The 17,091-nt window shown below is 42.9% G+C and overlaps 1 protein-coding gene across 2 annotated transcripts in view; it reads right to left on the bottom strand.

The window, feature by feature from the left end:
• Positions 1–17,091, bottom strand: part of SERINC5 (serine incorporator 5) — a 104,428-nt gene that overhangs the window by 28,207 nt on the left and 59,130 nt on the right. For both annotated transcript variants that reach the window (XM_031026563.2, XM_081826677.1), the window contains 3 exons: positions 3,302–3,480; positions 2,724–2,806; positions 708–801 (listed from right to left, as the gene is read on the bottom strand). In XM_031026563.2, the coding sequence (XP_030882423.2) occupies positions 708–801; positions 2,724–2,806; positions 3,302–3,480 (356 nt within the window). The remainder of the gene's footprint in view (positions 1–707; positions 802–2,723; positions 2,807–3,301; positions 3,481–17,091) is intronic.

The following is a 17,091-nucleotide window of genomic DNA, read 5'->3' as shown; positions in this document are numbered from 1 at the left end:
AGGATCATGACCCGAGCCGAAGGCAGTCGCTTAACCAACTGAGCCACCCAGGCGTCCCTCATTCATATATTTTTAAAAGATTTTATTTATTTATTTGAGACAGAGAGAATGAGAGAGAGAGAGCACATGAGAGGGGGGAGGGTCAGAGGCAGAAGCAGGCTCCCTGCTGAGCAGGGAGCCCGATGCGGGACTGGATCCAGGGACTCCAGGATCATGACCTGAGCCGAAGGCAGTCGCTTAACCAACTGAGCCACCCAGGCGTCCCTCATTCATATATTTTTAAAAGATTTCATTTATTTATTTGAGAGAGAGCACAAGGGGGGTAGCTGCACACAGGGCAGGGGGAGAAGGAGAAGCAGACTCCCTGCTAAGCAGGGAACCTGATGCTCATGCACTCCATCCCAGGACCGAGATCATGACCTAAGCCAAAGTCAGCTGCTTAACCGACTGAGCTACCCAGGCGCCCCTTCATTCATATTTTATAAGCAAAGTAAGAAAGGAGAGAAAAACAGCACAGGAGAGGAGTGAATGAAAAGGTTCAAAGAGCAGGAGTGCAGGGAAAGTGCCGGCAAGCTGTCTGAGGCGTGAGCAGGCTGCTGATCCCGGCCAGTGCAACTCAGAGTCGAGCCTCTATCAACCCCGTCCTGTGGGCAGTTTCTCTGAGCAACGGGTGAGTTCCCTTGGAAACTTTCCCAAAATGCACATACCAGTTCTTGTTCCATTTATGTGCAAACTCCACGAGCAGGATGAGTTGGATGCCTATAAAGATGAAGCCTCCGACGGCTCCCACATAGCGCCAGGCTGCAAAAGAAGATAATCCGAAAGGAGATGAGATGATTGTTCCAGTGTTGAACTCAAAGGAGAATAATGACTATAGTTCATCTTTACTGCATTCTTAGTGTATCTGCAACACATTCAATTTCCAGGCAATCACATAAGATGGGTGCCACCATTATGCCCACTTTACAGATAAGAAAAATTGAGAATCTATGTAAATGGGACAAAGTCCCATAGCCAGTAAAGGACATAGCTGGGATGTGAGCACAAGGAGTGTGGCTCGGGAGCACCTGAGCTTAAGCTACACACTGTATGTACCTGCCAGGCAGCCTAACAGATGCAGCCATTCACAGAATCAACAATGACCCACAATTTAAAAGTAAAAACACATACTAAGAGGGAAAAGGATTCAAACTGTATTGTCTAGGGAGCCACCAGAGACTAGTAGGGAAATAAGGTTCAGATTGGGGGCCAAGCGACTCAGATCCACTTCTCTGCGACAAGGAAGTTCTAACCTTGAAAGAGCCATGTCACTCCTCTGGGTTACAGCTTGTCTATAAAAATGACTAAGATGCACTAGAGGACTGCTAGGCCCCTTCCCATCCTAAATCTACCATTTTCTTTTTTTTTTTTTTTAAAGATTTTATTTATTTGACAGAGAGAGACACAGTGAGAGAGGGAACACCAGCAGGGGGAGTGGGAGAGGGAGAAGCAGGCTTCCCGCGGAGCAGGGAGCCCGAGGTGGGGCTTGATCCCAGGACACTGGGACCATGACCTGAGCGGAAGGCAGACGCTTAATGACTGAGACACCCAGGTGCCCCCTAAATCTACCATTTTCATACATAAAAGTACATCTGTGGGGAACAGAAAGCTAGTTAACAAAATTTTGGGAAAAACCAAGACTTAGATATAACTCCCTTAAGGACTACATAAAACTAGTATGACCGTAGGGGCGCCTGGGTGGCTCAGTTGGTTAAGTGTCTGCCTTCGGCTCAGGTCACAATCTCAGGGTCCTGGGATCGAGACCCATGTTGGGCTCCCTGCTCAGTGAGGAGTCTGCTTCTCCCTCTGTCTGCCGCTCCCCGCTTGTGCTCTCTCTCCCTGTCAAATAAAATCTTAAAAAAAAAAAAAAAAAACCCAACTAGTATGACCCTAAATATTAGCCGGACCCTAGTGACCATTTGAGGGACCGTGGGCTACTCCTTATGGGCTGACACAGCGTGAATGTTTTTACTACCTGAACTAGAAAAATGAATTCATTTGGGTTAAAACTATGTTTTGAGCCACTGAAATTCAGGCTTTTTTCCCTCCCTGGCTCTTTTGAAAAAAGGCCCCCGTTTCAGGTATGATTAAAGGCTTCAAATTAAATTAATTTTGGTAAATTTGGTGAAAAAGAAACATAATTCAATGGTATACAGTTTCACGTAAGGTAAGTTTAGATAAGTAAGATAAGCCTCTCCGATCTCACTTCAGCTGCAAGCAGATTTGAAGCTGCTCAGAAGCCCGGTGTTGGTTTCAGGTGTAGGCGGATTTCCTGGGCAGTGCTGGGAAAGAACAAGGCCTCCTTGGGCCTATTCAAACATGGCTGATGGTGTCACGCTGACATGCTAAACTGGTTTTCAAACAAATTTTAAGTGCCCCATTTTCCCTTCAGGCCAATAGCCTTAAAATTACCATTTGAATTCTCCAGGCTGCAAGGTAACACCCAGCCAGAAACAGAGGGAATAGGGGAGAGATCAAGAAGGGGGGGAGGGGGGAGAGGAGGGGATAGGGATAGGGAGAGGAGATGGTGGATGAAGTGTGGGCAGGTAAGGAGGGAATTTTTTATTAAACCACAAGAAAATCACTAATTCAAAATATCAAAGGCACCCTGGACTACAGTTTGCAACAATTTTACAAAATGGGTAAGAACAAAATAAATAGGCACCCCAATACCCCATTTGTACCATTCAGAAAGGTCTCCTGATCTGGAATGAAGAAAGCTCCTGAGCACATGGCCCCCAGCAGCAGAAGTTTAAAGAACCAAAAGCTGGAAGGAAAAAAATAAAAAAAAAAGAGGAAATGTATTTAAATGATATTCATGGAAGGACAAAAGAGCTCTTAGAAGGTGAGCACATCAGCCCGTGTTTCTGCTGTTGGTACTGTTCCTTCCAAATTGAGAGGGAGTAATTAAGTGACTGGAGACTGCCTTTTCCCATAATTAGACCAACTCAGCGTGGCCTCTGTGCAAAACACCACTTTGTTGGGAGGAGGGGGGAATGATGTAGGGACAGGTCTTAGCACGAGAAATAAAAACTCTTGTCTCCGCTGCAGCTCTCATTGTGGTAGTAAGTGTTACAAATAGGATTCTAGTTCTTAGTGTCACCGAGGGGTGACAAGTCCCACCTTCCCTAAAGTCAGAGTCAACAATCTCAACTAGGGGAAGAGCAGTTAGTCTGATGAGTACAAGAGATGGAGGAACAGTGTTCTAAGTATCAGGAAAGGGCAAACTCCCCACCCCCACTCCCGAAGACCAAAGACTTACCCATTGTGAATATGGGCTCTACAGCCTTTGCTGCTGTTGATATTCAAGGTCAGGAGGCAGAAGACGAAGAAGAAACAGGCCATTCCAAAACAGACTCTATACACCGCCGAATACCCCACCAGCTTCTCACAGGTGTCACCAGCTTTAATGCCTTTACAAATATCTTCGTAAAAAGGAATCTGAGGAAAAAGAGAGAAAAGTCATCCGTCAAAACTTGGTAAAGAGAGGGGCGCCTGGCTGGCTCAGTCGGAAGAGCACGTGACTCTTGATCTTGGGGTGGTAGGTTTGAGCCCCATGCTGGGTATAGAGATTACTTCAAAAATAAATAGACTTCTACAAAATAAAATAAAATAAAATAAAGCCTGGTAAAGAGGGGCTATCATGGGGGCACGTGGATGGCTCAGTCGTTAAGTGTCTGCCTTCGACTCAGGTCATGATCCCAGGGTCCTGGGATCGAGCCCCACATCTGGCTCCCTGCTCCGCGGGAAGCCTGCTTCTCCCTCTCCCACTCCCCGGCTTGTGTTCCCTCTCTTGCTATGTCTCTCTCCGTCAAATAAATAAATAAAATCTTTAAAAAAAAAAAAAAAAAGGGGCTATCATGAAGTGTTTGTTCAGCCTACAAGTCAAAATCCAACATGGAAATGCACCTTGTGCCCAGAGAAATGCAGACTGAGAAAAAAGTCCCTCTTCCAAAGACTTTTTCTTAATTTTTTCTGAATAATTTTTATTTATTTATTTGTCAGAGAGAGAGAGAGAGCACAAGCAGGAGGAGTGGCAGGCAGAGGGAGAAGCAGGCTCCCTGCTGAGCCAGAACCCTGGGATCATGACCTGAGCCCAAGGCAGACGCTTAACAACTGAGCCACTCAGGCGTCCCTGAATCATTTTTAAAGATACAGTGCTATAGCATACCACTTCACCTTTACTTAGCCTAAATGAATTCTGAAATCTAGCATCAGAATTTTTTAAAATTATACTTGTAACACATGGATATATTTTTCTTGAAATGCATATATAGAATAAAAAGTGAAAGACTTCTTTCACTCCCACCCCAAAATATCACTCCTCTCAAGAGTTAACAATTTGGTGGGTATTTTTATTAGTTTACAAGTGTGTCCCCATCCCTAATTCTCATAATGTACCCACATATACATACCTATGGTGCCATATATACAGTATATAAACAAACAACTTAGTTAAATAAAAGAGTATACGTATTGTTCTACAATATGTGTTTTCCCAATTAAAATAAGCCGATCCGCTTTTTTTTTAAGGATTTAATTTATTTATTTGACAGAGAGAGACACAGCGAGAAAGGGAACACAAGCAGGGGCAGTGGGAGAGGGAGAAGTAGACTCCCCGCTGAGCAGGGAGCCCGACGTGGGGCTCGATCCCAGAACCCTGGGATCATGACCTGAGCCGAAGGCAGACGCTTAATGACTGAGCCACCCAGGCGCCCCTCCGATCCACTTTTTAACCACTATTTAATATTTTATAGTATAAGCATTCCCACAGTGAACATGTTGGGGAGGATGTTTTTGTTTTCTGTTACTTGTGTTTTCTTGCTATTACACACACTGACTCAATAAACACTGTTATGCATGCTTCATTGTACACGTGCCATTATTTATATGGGATAGGACTGCTGACCTAGAAATTGAATCAAATTTTAAAGTTTCAAGAGGTAAAGTCAAACCACGCTTTCAAAGACTGCACCAATTTATACCTCATCAGTAATATCTGAGACTGCTCACATTCCCAACCTGAACATCCAATTTAAAGATAATGTAAAGTTTCAAAACAAATGGCCCCAAGATATGGCACTTTGGTATGTGAATTATTTTGATCTGAAAACAATCATGTTCCAGAAGACTCAAAAAAACTTTGACCTTCCCTGCTAATTGCCTAAAAAAATTTAGATTTGGGGGGGGAAGGAGAATTTAATAGGAGACCTGCTCCAGGAAGAGAGCTACACCATAGAGAAGTACAGCATACTCAGTGTGGTAGACCAGAAGAATTGAGCAAGGTCTGTTTGTAAAAATTCCTCTCTCTGTCCCTTGCTTCTGTATGGCCCAGCAAACATGTTTACCGAACATTTATGCCTCTTCATCTTCCTGGGAATTGCTTTTCTTCTCATTGAGGTCTCAGGCCCCTTCCCCCCTTCTCCTTAGTTCAGGATGACATATATACCTCATTTTGCCCATCTTTGGAATCTCATGCTTATGAAATTATGTGGATTCCACAAACGTATGAAATTAAGTTTGACTTTCCCAGATTAATCTGTCTCATGTCAATTTAAATTTTAGACCAGCCAGAAGATTCTTGAAGGGTAGAGAAAAATTTTCCTTCCCAACAATAAAAAACACTATCTTGTTTCAATGTCCATCTTCCTCGTTACAAGTAAGGTTCACATCTTCTGTTAAATTTATGGCTATCTGTATTTTTCTCTGTGAACTGGATATTAATTGGGCTTTTTTTTTTAATTCACTGGCATTCTTTGAGCCTTAATCTTCTGATAAAGGTTGACAATGGTTTATTCTAGTTCAACTAGAAGGTTTCAATGTAAAACCTATGCATATTATCAGAATAACTAAAATCTTACATAATGAGAACAAGCAGGATATGTCTACTACTAATAATGTTGGAAAATAAAGATCTAGCCAGTGGTTAAAAAACAAAACAAAAAAAAACAAACTTTGCTTCTTATCAACATCAAAGGTGAACATTCTTCAGAACAAAAAATAAGTTGAAAATCACATTGTAACTGTTATTCACAAGACAAAAAATATTGCAGAGGAAAAAAATGACACAAGGCTGGAAGTAAAACCGAACCATGACAATTTAGTTTTATCCTCAGAAAAGATCTTAAAGAAACAATAGTAGGGGCACCTGGGTGGCTCAGTCCTTAAGCGTCTGCCTTCGGCTCAGGTCACGGTCCTGGGGTCCTGGGATCGAGCCCCACATCGGGCTCCCTGCTCCACAGGAAGCCTGCTTCTCCCTCTCCCACTCCCCCTGCTTGTGTTCCTGCTCTCGCTCTCTCTCTCTCTGTCAAATAAATAAATAAAATCTTTTTAAAAAAAAGAAAAGAAACAATAGTAACTGAAGCTATTTATTATTCATTATTTCCATAAGCAAAAAGAAGACTAAATTTAACTGGAATTCATTTTCCTGACTGAGGATTCCCTCCACTCAGAAAAGTTCCACAGTCATTACTACACCCTAATCTGAAACATGTTTTTCCAAAACAACGTATTTTTTCAAGTTAGTGTCTCAGGCAAAAATGCATTGTTGCTGAGACCCAATTAAATATAGCTCCTTATTTGTGAACAGATGGATATGAAAGATTTCACAAAGAAATGTGAAATATTTTGTAGTCACAAAGTTTCTGCAACTGCAAATTTTTTTTTTTTTTTTTTAGATCCGATCAAGATGTAAATGCATAGAGAGAGACACTACTGTATTTCTGAACAGGCTACAAAACAAAGTAGCAGACATGCAGGATTGCCAGATAAATTAAGTTTTGATTAAACAATGACTTATTCTTTAGTATAAGTATGTCTGCAGGAGTGCTGACAATAATGACTCCATCTTTGCCCCTCCATTTAGTTTGTGTTCACTCCATGACCCCTCTTGGGGTCCCTTGAAGATTAACATACATACCTTAGAAACGTCTGCCAAGCCGAGCATAGGGGTTGGGGGAAAGGCTTGTTTTGGCCTCCTGTGAATCTGTTAGATATACCACAGGTGGTGCCACAAGACCTAATTAAAGGTTAGCTGTCTATTAGGTGCATGTGAAGCTTCTGATCTCACTAGAGTACCCTTCTGCATGTCCCCTCACTCCATAAAATCTGGACTAAGGTCTGGACTTTGCAGAGGATAACTGTGCAGCTGCTGTGGATCATCCTCTGCCAGATCCACCCCCCATTCCTGCCTCACCCCCACCGTCAATAAGGTTCCCTGAATAAAACTCTGTAAATTGCATGGAGTCACTTGCTTCATTTTCCAGTTTCAAAATTGCCTTCTTAGTTTGGGGGATATTTTACTGTTCCTCTCCTACCTTCTAACAATGCCCCATACAATATTTGGGACATACTTATCCTAAATATTGCATGAGACATAACTAAAAAAAGCATTCCTTGGCACAAGATAAAGCTCAAAAGAATTCAGGGTCTTGCCGCAAGAGGCCAGGAGTACTCTATGCTAATAAGTCTGGCCCCCAGCCTATAGGCAGGAGAAACAACAATTTAAGCTACAATGTGGAGGACAGACTAGAAAGGTGACCAGTTTCAGGCAGGAGGGTAAGTTGAAAAGCCACTGGTTTAATAGTCTAGGTAATGGATGAAGAAGGTAAACCACTGGCAGGGACACCAGAAATTCTGTAGGTAGAGGTCATAGTTGGTAGGACTATATGGATGACAAAAAAGTGAAGGGGGGGGCAGGTGTTGTTTGGTGGGGAAGTAAGGTTGGCAGAGGACAAACAGTTGAACTAGAAGAATAGATCAGGAGTTTGTATTAACTTATAGGGTTCGAAGCACCTGGGCATCCCAGTGAGAATGTCTGGTCTGGAAATTGCTTCAGGACAGTAATCAGGACTAGACACAAGGACACAGGAAGCACCCCCACGCAGGTAATGAGAGAAGTCAGCAAGTGCTTTCTGAACGAGTCTGAATTTTTAGCTGTGTTTTACCACAGGTGAGCAAACTCATGGGGTTAAAATCTTCAGAAATTCAACATCCAAAAAACAAATAATCCAATTAAAAACTTGGCAGAAGACATGAATAGACATTTCTCCAAGGAAGACATGAAAAGATGCTCATCACTTACCATCAGGGAAATACGAACTAAAACTACGAGATATCATCTCACACCTGTCAGAATGGCTAAAATCAACAACACAAGAAACACAGGTGCTGGCAAGGATGTGGAGAAAGGGGAATGCTCGCGCACTCTTGGTGGGAACGAAAACTGGCACAGCCAGTCTGGAAAACAGTGTGGAGGTTCCTCAAAAAGTTAAAAATAGAACTACCCTATGATCCAGCAATCGCACTACTGGGTATTTACCCAAAGGATACAAAAACACTAATTCAGGGGATACATGCACCCTCAACCCTATGTTTATAGCAGCATTATTTACAATAGCCAAATTATGGAAGCAGCCCAGCTGTCCATCAATAGATGAATGGATAAAGAAGAAGTGGTATGAGTATATGTATACATATATACATGTGTGTATATCATATATACATACATATATATACAATAGACTATTACTCAGCCATACAAAAGAATGAAATCCTGCCTTATGCAGTGACATGGATGGAGCTAGAGAGTATTATGCTTGGTGAAATAAGTCAGTCAGAGAAAGACAAATACCATATGATTTCAATCTTATGGGGAATTTAAGAAAAAAAACAAATGAGCAAAGGGGGGAAAAAAGAGAGAGAGAGAAACCAAGAAACAGACTCTGAACTATAGAGAACAAACTGATGGTTACTAGAGGGTAGGGGGGTGGAGGTTGGGTTAAATAGGTGATGGGACTTAAAGAGTGCACTTGTCATGCAATGAGTGCCGGTGATATATGGAATTGTTGAATCATTATATTGTACAGGTGAAATCAATAACACTGTATCTTAACTAACTGGAATTAAAATAAACATTTTAAAAATTTTTTTCAAAAATAAATAATAGAGGCGCCTGGGTGGCTCAGTCAGTTAAGCATCTTGAGTTCTGCTCAGGTCATGATCTCAGGGTCCTGGGATCAAGCCCAGTGGCAGGCACCCCAGTCGGCTTGTCTCCCTCTGCCCCTCCCCCTGCTAGCACGTGTGCACTCTCTCTCTCTCAAATAAATAAGTAAATCTTTAAAAAATAAATACATAGGTAAAAAATAAATAATAAATTCTTCAGACACTGACAAAATGGGAGATCCCACACAAAGTGAATGTTTCAGAACTTTTTAGTGAGAAACAAAAGCTCTACCCATATTAAGTAGTACTGTAACAAATAGGTAATACTGGTTTAAATCTGTAAAAGCTATATTCATGGAGGTATGACACCACCTCACTTATTAGGCTGTTTTATTTATATAGAATTAAAGCTCTACAATATTCAGCTTTTTTCTTCCTTCCCTTCTCTCTTCTACTCAATCAACAAAACTAATTCCTGACATCTCCCTCTCCCCCCAACTATAATACATGCAAGTCGGTACCCCTTTCATCTCCACCAGTGCATCTTTTACCTTCAGTCTCTTCTCCCCCCACCCCAACCTTCCTCATACCCATTTCAAGGAGAATGCTAATGCCAGTAGGGCCTAAACTCCCATTCTATCATCCCCCCCACCCCAATCCCTCCCTCGTTTAGTCCCAGAGGCTCTCAGGCTCATCAAAGGGTGAGTATGTGGCACTGACTAGTCATTTCATCCAAAATAAAAGTAGCCAAACAACCCACTGCTCCATGTACTAAGACCTGCCTTATGTTCTGTGGGTGACTTAGTCATTTAGTTCTCAGTAAGAGGTGAATATTTTTAGGCAAAGAACCTCTATGTTACATGACCCAATGGAATTTACCAAGGGGAATTTGCTCTGGTTAAATATTTGCTGCTCCAAGCTCCATCCCAGTTTTAGAAAAAGAAAACATAAATCACACACAGACTCTACACTGTGGGGTGAAGGCGATGGACCTGCTCAGGGTGTTGCCTCTTTTAAGTCTGGCTCTGGGCATCCAAGGACACTACTTCTATGTTGGTTCCGTAGGGACCTGTGGGCAAGAGGTTTCCTTTCAACCCTCAAGGCAGCCAAACTCAAAGCCATCAAATTATCAGTAAGAATAAACAAGGACTCAGTGGACTTCTCACCCTAACTCCACTACTAACCTGAGCAAATTCCACACTCTCTCTGAGCCTCAATTTCCCTACTTGTACAACAAAATACTATTGCCACCACCTTATGAAGTTGTCCCGGGAATTAAATTAGTCAATCCCTGAAAAGTGCTTGTCATGGCTCCTAATCCATAATGCCCATTAAGTAAACTTCCTGGGGTGCCTGGCTGGCTCAGTCTGGAGAGCATGCGACTCTCAGTCTTAGAGTTCAAGCCCCACACTGGGCATGGAACTTAACAACAAAATAAAAACAAAAACAAAAACCACACACACAGTAAATTTCCTTAAATTCTAAGGTGCTATCTATTTTATAAAAAGAACTTTTGGGAGAGGGAATCAGCATATTACACGAATGACTGACAGGTTCCTATGTTCTGATTTACACGTGGGGGGAATAAGCATCTTAGAATTTAGCAGATGTTCTATTTACTTTACCAAGGATTCATATTGTAATAGTCACCACTCAAAAGAAAATATATCTGAACTCCCAAATCAGGGAAGATATTTTCAAAATCAACACAAGTATTAAGCGCAAAGAGATGAAAGCTAGAAGAAAATCCACATAATTTCCCTACACGGGAGAGATACTAGCTATGCTCCTCAAACAAACTTCTATCTCAGATGAATAAATATAAAGAAACCACAGGAGAGCCACAAAAAGGCCCACATACAGCTCTGGCTGGCCAGGGTCCCAGATGCTGCAAACCTAAAAGAACAGACTCTGGGAGGGTTCTTACAGAAACGGAGAGGAGGAAGATGAGAGTGGTGGTGCCCTTCCGATACGAAAGTGTTATTTGGAAGAGGTAAGAAAATGGTATATTAGCAAAGCTAATGATTCTTACATTCTATCATATTTCTAGCAGGCTGCATGAATCCAAGGTGCCAAGAAAGCTCTGGGCACGTTGGCCTGAGTCATAGCTTGAAAACTAGAAGAACTGGATCTGCAAGTTCTATTTAATATCCCTTACTTGAACATGAATTTCAGAACCAGAGCCTCTTTCTGTCTGCCTCTCCTCTTTCTGGAATTCCACTTATCTTCAAACTTTCTAAGATGATTTGTTTTTCTCTGTGGAATAACTCCAGGTCCATGCCAGCCATGTCTGTCTGCTACCCACCGACGGACAGGAGTTGTGAAATGGGGGATGCTGAGGTCAGCTTCCGTGCTCCCAGGGGACCACCTCTAGGCTCATTCCTTGACAGGTGATTATCTTTGAGGCCCTTTTTGGGATTGGGGGGGGGGCGTCTATTTAAAATCAGTACCAACAACCAATACCTGCTTCTCTTTTGTGCGGGTTTCTAAATATTAAGAGGCAAGTCTACATTTGTCATTATTAAAAGCCACAACAGGAACTAAACTTAAACAGTCTAGTTTTATCTGACCCTGTCACCTCTGAAATCAGGAACTCAATGCTCCCAACGGTAACTCTGCAGAATCTCAGAAGCATGAGACAGAGACGAGCATTAGTGCTCACAGCTCCTTCACCACAAGCATTTCATCAGGATCCAGCAGCCACAAATTTGATTAGACAAAAAACAACTCTGATCAAACTGTAAACAAAAAGCTTTCAATCCAAACAAGACAATTCCCAGAGGACTGACTAATTATGATGGAATGAAGGGATCTTCCACAAAAGGGGAACAAAGACTAACTAAAGTCAACCTCCATAAGAGAATTAGTTAACATCAAAGATGGAAAATACAAACTTTAGTAAACGGAACCAGGAACCGGTCTTGAATGAGAAGTAAGTCAATCCCAGTGAAAACTTATATAACTCCTCAATGAGGCAAAGCATTTGGGGAATTGGGGCCCAGGAATGGGTAGGTCCTGTTTGCTGATTTGGGGTAAGCCCTACAACTAAAGGCAGAGGAACTCAGGTATAGGAATACTGGTTTCTAGCTTGACAGCTGATCCAACGGTGGACCAGTGGGGAACAGGATCACAGAAGAGCAGTTTCAAAGTGGTGGGGCAATACTTCACTTAAAAAAATTTGCAGGCACGACTGGGTGGCTCAGTCGGTTAAGCATCTGCCTTCGCCTCAGGTCATGATCCCGGAGTCCCGGGATCGAGTCCCACGTCAGGCTCCCTGCTCAGCAGGGAGTCTGCTTCTCCCTCTGACCCTCCTCCCTCTCATGCTCTCTGTCTCTCATTCTCTCTCTCTCAAATAAATAAATAAAATCTAAAAAAAAAAAGAAAGAAAGAAAGAAATGGCAGAGGAGGCATTCAAAGGCAGTAAGTAAACTCCCCTGGAGAGGAAGGAGGTGAAGGAGGGGAAGGGGACCGAGGTGGACACAGCCCAGAACCCTGGGGAATACAAATATTCAGGGGCTGGGAAGAAGGAAAAAACTCAAGGAAGAAACTGAAAAGGTACAGAACTGAAGAGGAGAATTGGAAGGAGAGGCTTTCAAGAAGCAGAGAGTGGTCAGCAGGGTCAAATACCGCCAGTGTGATGAGGACTGAGAAGTAACATTGGGCTTGGCAGCCGACAGTCATTTGGGCCACTGAATGAGAATATTCTCTAGAGCCAGGGGGAACAGAAGCCAGAATGCAGATGGCTGAGGAGATAGCCAGGCTCTGTGTATGGGTCAGGAAGTGAACCCACTGGGTCTTTTACCCTTATTTTCAAGAAACCCAATGGCAAACGCAGGGGTCCAAGGATCGTTCCTAAATTTTATTAATACGTGATTACTCAGCAATACATAATTATATGCCTGTTGCCAAGGAAAATGTAAATTACCATAAAGATAGAGAAAATATAAGGGGCTCCTAGGTGGCTCAGTCGGTTAAGCGGCTGATTCTTGATTTCAGCTCAGGTCATGGTCTCAGGATTGTGAGATGGAGACCTACTTCGGCTCCACGCTGGGCACGAGCCTGTTCAAGATTCTCTTCCTCGCTCTGCCCCCCTCCCCTCCGCCTCGTGCTCCAGGATGCGCAACTTCTCTCTCTCTTTTTCAAAATAAATAAATAGATAGACAAATAAATAAATAAATAATAAAATAAAATAAAATACAGGGGAAATACAATCCTCTTGACCACTGTTCCTCCAACTTGATTGCTTCCCAGAGGTAATAAGCGCTGTCACAGCTTTGCATGAACCCTCCTGGACACTTTGCTGTGCTGCTCTCCACTCACAGTGTCTTGCAGATTGTTGAATGTCCGTACCAACCATAATTTCATTTCTGTTACCCAAATGGCAGACGTTTAGGTTGTTTCTGATTTTTCATAATTATTTCATCAATAATTCACAAACAACACATACTGGATATTTTCCCTATCATGCATCTCTCTCTGTACACGTGTAAAACATCAAGGAGGACAGACACCAAGAAGGTAATCTGGGGGTCATAAAGTTAGTATGTTTGAAATTTTAGCAGATACTGCCAAGCTCTCCCCAGGGAGGGTTTTTGAGAACTCGAGCATTGGAGTAACAGGGAGAGTAGAAGAAAGGAAGGAAAAGTGTTAGAAGGGCTACGGACACAGCTTTCAGAGCCAGGAAATCCTCCACTGCCCCCCTCAGGGTCAGCATTTCAATCCTCTTTCTTGGGGGGGGGTCTCTGCCCAAAAACACTGCAAAGGGGGTAGGGTGGGGATGGGGCCCTCTGAGTCTAAGAAAAAAATCTACACCTAACCTCAGAGACAACTTAAAACTCACTACAGAGGACTGCACTTTGTATTACTGCCAAATAAGGTTACTGTCTGCCCTGCCCCTCCCATAGAACACAGGGTCTGAAGGAGTTTGTACCTGTCCTGAGAGAAACAAGGCCAGTGAAGAATCACTCGTGAACACAGAGATGCTGGGCTTTCTCTAACAAGAAGACGAAACATCTCAACAGGCAAAACTTTCTATTCAGATCACTTACCAGATGGAAGACATGTTTAGAGCCTAAGTGTGCCCCAAATCAGCTGTCTTTGTGACTATGTGGACTTGGAATACAGTGACAATGTATTATGACAAATTCAACTTGTGCTTGACTGTCTTCTATAAATAATTTTTTAGACCCAGTAAAACTAGAGTTTGCATGTGAAATCTTTTTTCCATACTATACATTACATCATACACTTAAGATACACTTATAGTACAGGGTTAGTCATGTGCTCACTCATTCACATCTATGTCCAAGTATTGTTCTAGAATAAAGGGATACAAGGAGTGAAGAAAATGGGTTTAAAAAATCCATGCTGACAAGAAGCTAACTTTCTAGCGAAAGGCTCTACACACAGAACCATGTGTGTTCTACTTTATGGATATTTCAAGCATTTTCATGGTTAATTTTGGCTATTCATGATTTTTGCCTTAGGTGGGACATGAGAATCTAATATCCCCCAAAAGAATGGACTCTACCACACCTCTAACTTCAAGTTTCTGAGGCCCTAGTCCCTAATCCTCGTCCTGAGGACCAGGACACGGCAGACATTTATGTTTCTGGCCCAGCATCTTTCCCGTTTTACCATTTATTGGACTTGGAATGGGGAGTCCTCAGCAGCAGGGGACACACTCATTTTCTCCCTCCCCACTTTTTCCTGATCACCAAAATGCTTCATTTGGCTACATAAGAAGAATACAAATTATTTTTATCTGTGGATAATTTACCATTTATTTCAAAAGGCCATGCAGACTAAGACAGATACAGTGTTAAACGTGTCACACCAAATTTATTGCTGGAATATTCTTGTCTCATCAACCTAGCGTGTGATTGACACATCCCAATTATCTACAACTTAAGCAAAGACTCTGGTGCCTTCAACATAACTTTTAAGCCACTGAAGTTCTCCCCCCAGGGAGGAGGGATTGACTACATATGACATGCATAGGGCCACTGATGATCGAACACATGAATCAAAAACTCAGCCTGTGGATCATATCCCATTGCTTCTGTTTATGAAAATAAAGTTTTATTGGAACCCGGCCACACTCATTTGTTGGCACATTGTTTTGGTTGCTTTTGCCCTACAACGGCAGAGTCTGAGTAGTTGCTAGAGACAACACAGCCCCCAGACCAGAGAATGTTCTACAGGAAAAATTCACCAGCCTACATTACCAGGAACAACAGCTGGGGAGTAGTGTACAACTGGCGAATATAAAAAAACATCTCAAAGGCAAATGACAAGTGGGGATAACTTACTCTACAGATCAAAAGCCACGGAGGAGCAGAGAGGTCCATTTGGACTGTCTTCTGAGTGTCCCAGGACCCTGCCCTGCCTTCTCACCTCCATGGAGACTCTTCCTCTCCTCTAGAGTGCTGCCGCCCCAAAACGGAACTTGTGCTTTAAATGAATCTAATTGTACATCTCCTGTATGCCATTTTTAGAGCCGCAAATTAAGTATTTTAATTTATCTGCAGGGTGGTGGAGGACAAGGGGGAGGACATTCCTGGGAGTCCCAGTGCTCTCCTTGCGGGCCAGAAGCCCTCAAAAGCTCTAACAGAAAAAAGTCCTCACATCTGTTATGCAAACACACCCTGTACAACCAAAAATAAAACCCACTCTGATGAAAGCCAGCATTTCAAAAGATAATTTTAGACTTATTTTAAGACTGCAGAAACAGTCATCACTGAAATTTAAAAACCCCACCCCTAAAATGCCTGACCCCCTAGTGATTAAGCTCAAGGCTGCTTTAGAGGGCTACACACTCCATTCCCTCACAAACCTCCTCCCTCCCCTCAGCTCCCCTGTCTCCAGACAAGGACACAGAGAAAACATTCCTGAGTGCTAATGTGACCCCAAAAGTCAACAGAAATGATGTCTAAGCTGACAGCACTGTGTCCAAGTCACTAATGGAGTTCACACACTTGTAGCTTTTCAAACACGCCCACGTGCATATGTGCAGTCCGACATCAAGGGCCTCCTTCTGCATACAATTACCAAACCATTCTCTTCTTCCCCTACCTGGGGTCTGGTTCTCTAAGGACAACTACTGTGTTACTACTTATATCCCCTGCACCTCCCCCAGGGCACTGACATAGGAAAGAACGAAAGACAGGAGGAAGGAAGGAATTATTTGACTTAAAAGACTTCTTCAAGCACAAACTGGATTACAGTTTAACCAAGTAACATGATCACCCTTTTAAATTCTGAAGAGCATCAACTCAACTATTCACAATATTTATGTTTCCTGCTCCCAGCATCTTGAGGCTACTGACTGTGTCGTGCCATTTGTCTGCTCCCTTGGGCCTGTTTTTATAATGATAGAACTGTTCATTTCCAACTGTAAGCTCTTGTCTGTTCTATTTATCCGCAGAGGAGGGCTCCTAGGTCCCGTCAGCAGACAGTCATGGAGATGCTTTTGAAGATGACAGAAAAGGGGGTTCATTCTCCCCTTCCCACAGCCAGATCCATCCTGAAAAGAGATCCTCCTTAACACCTGATGCCCCCCAAAAGTTTCTAGGTAATGGATCCTCCAGTCCAAAGACAATGACTGTTGTTTCTTGTTCCCTGGCTCCTGGCAAGCTCATTATTCCTGGACAAGGATCAAACTTCTCTACCCTTGGTTCAGATTCAAGAAAAGACTCTCAGCAGGGTATCCATTAGTTCAAATCGCTGCTTGTAGTACAGGACTATTTCCCACCATCATTTTCCCAGAACTCACTTGTGAGCAGGAGGGTGAGGCCCAAGCAAGGGGAGGAGTGAGGGATGGGAGGGTTGCAGGGACTCTGTTTTCTCCCACATGGTGTTAGGTCTGGATGGAATTTAGACCAAAGCTAAGGTTGTTTGGAAACATGTGCCCCAAAGTCACTCCCACTTGGAGCGGAGGGGACCCAGAGTATTAAGAGGCAGAACCTCACTGCCAGCCCCCCGCAGAAAAATTCTCATTAGGCCACAGTGAAAATATTCCCATGGTGTCCTATCAAGGACTTGAGGTTTGAGGGCCCAAACCCACCTTTGACCTCAGAAACATACTCATTGATGCACTCAACACATACA

This window comes from Leptonychotes weddellii, chromosome 7 (genome assembly GCF_054177405.1).
Source record: "Leptonychotes weddellii isolate Sample4059 chromosome 7, ASM5417740v2, whole genome shotgun sequence".
Lineage (NCBI taxonomy): Eukaryota > Metazoa > Chordata > Mammalia > Carnivora > Phocidae > Leptonychotes > Leptonychotes weddellii.
The sequence above is the reverse complement of the archived record's forward strand: the minus strand, read 5'-3'. Positions and strand labels throughout refer to the sequence as shown.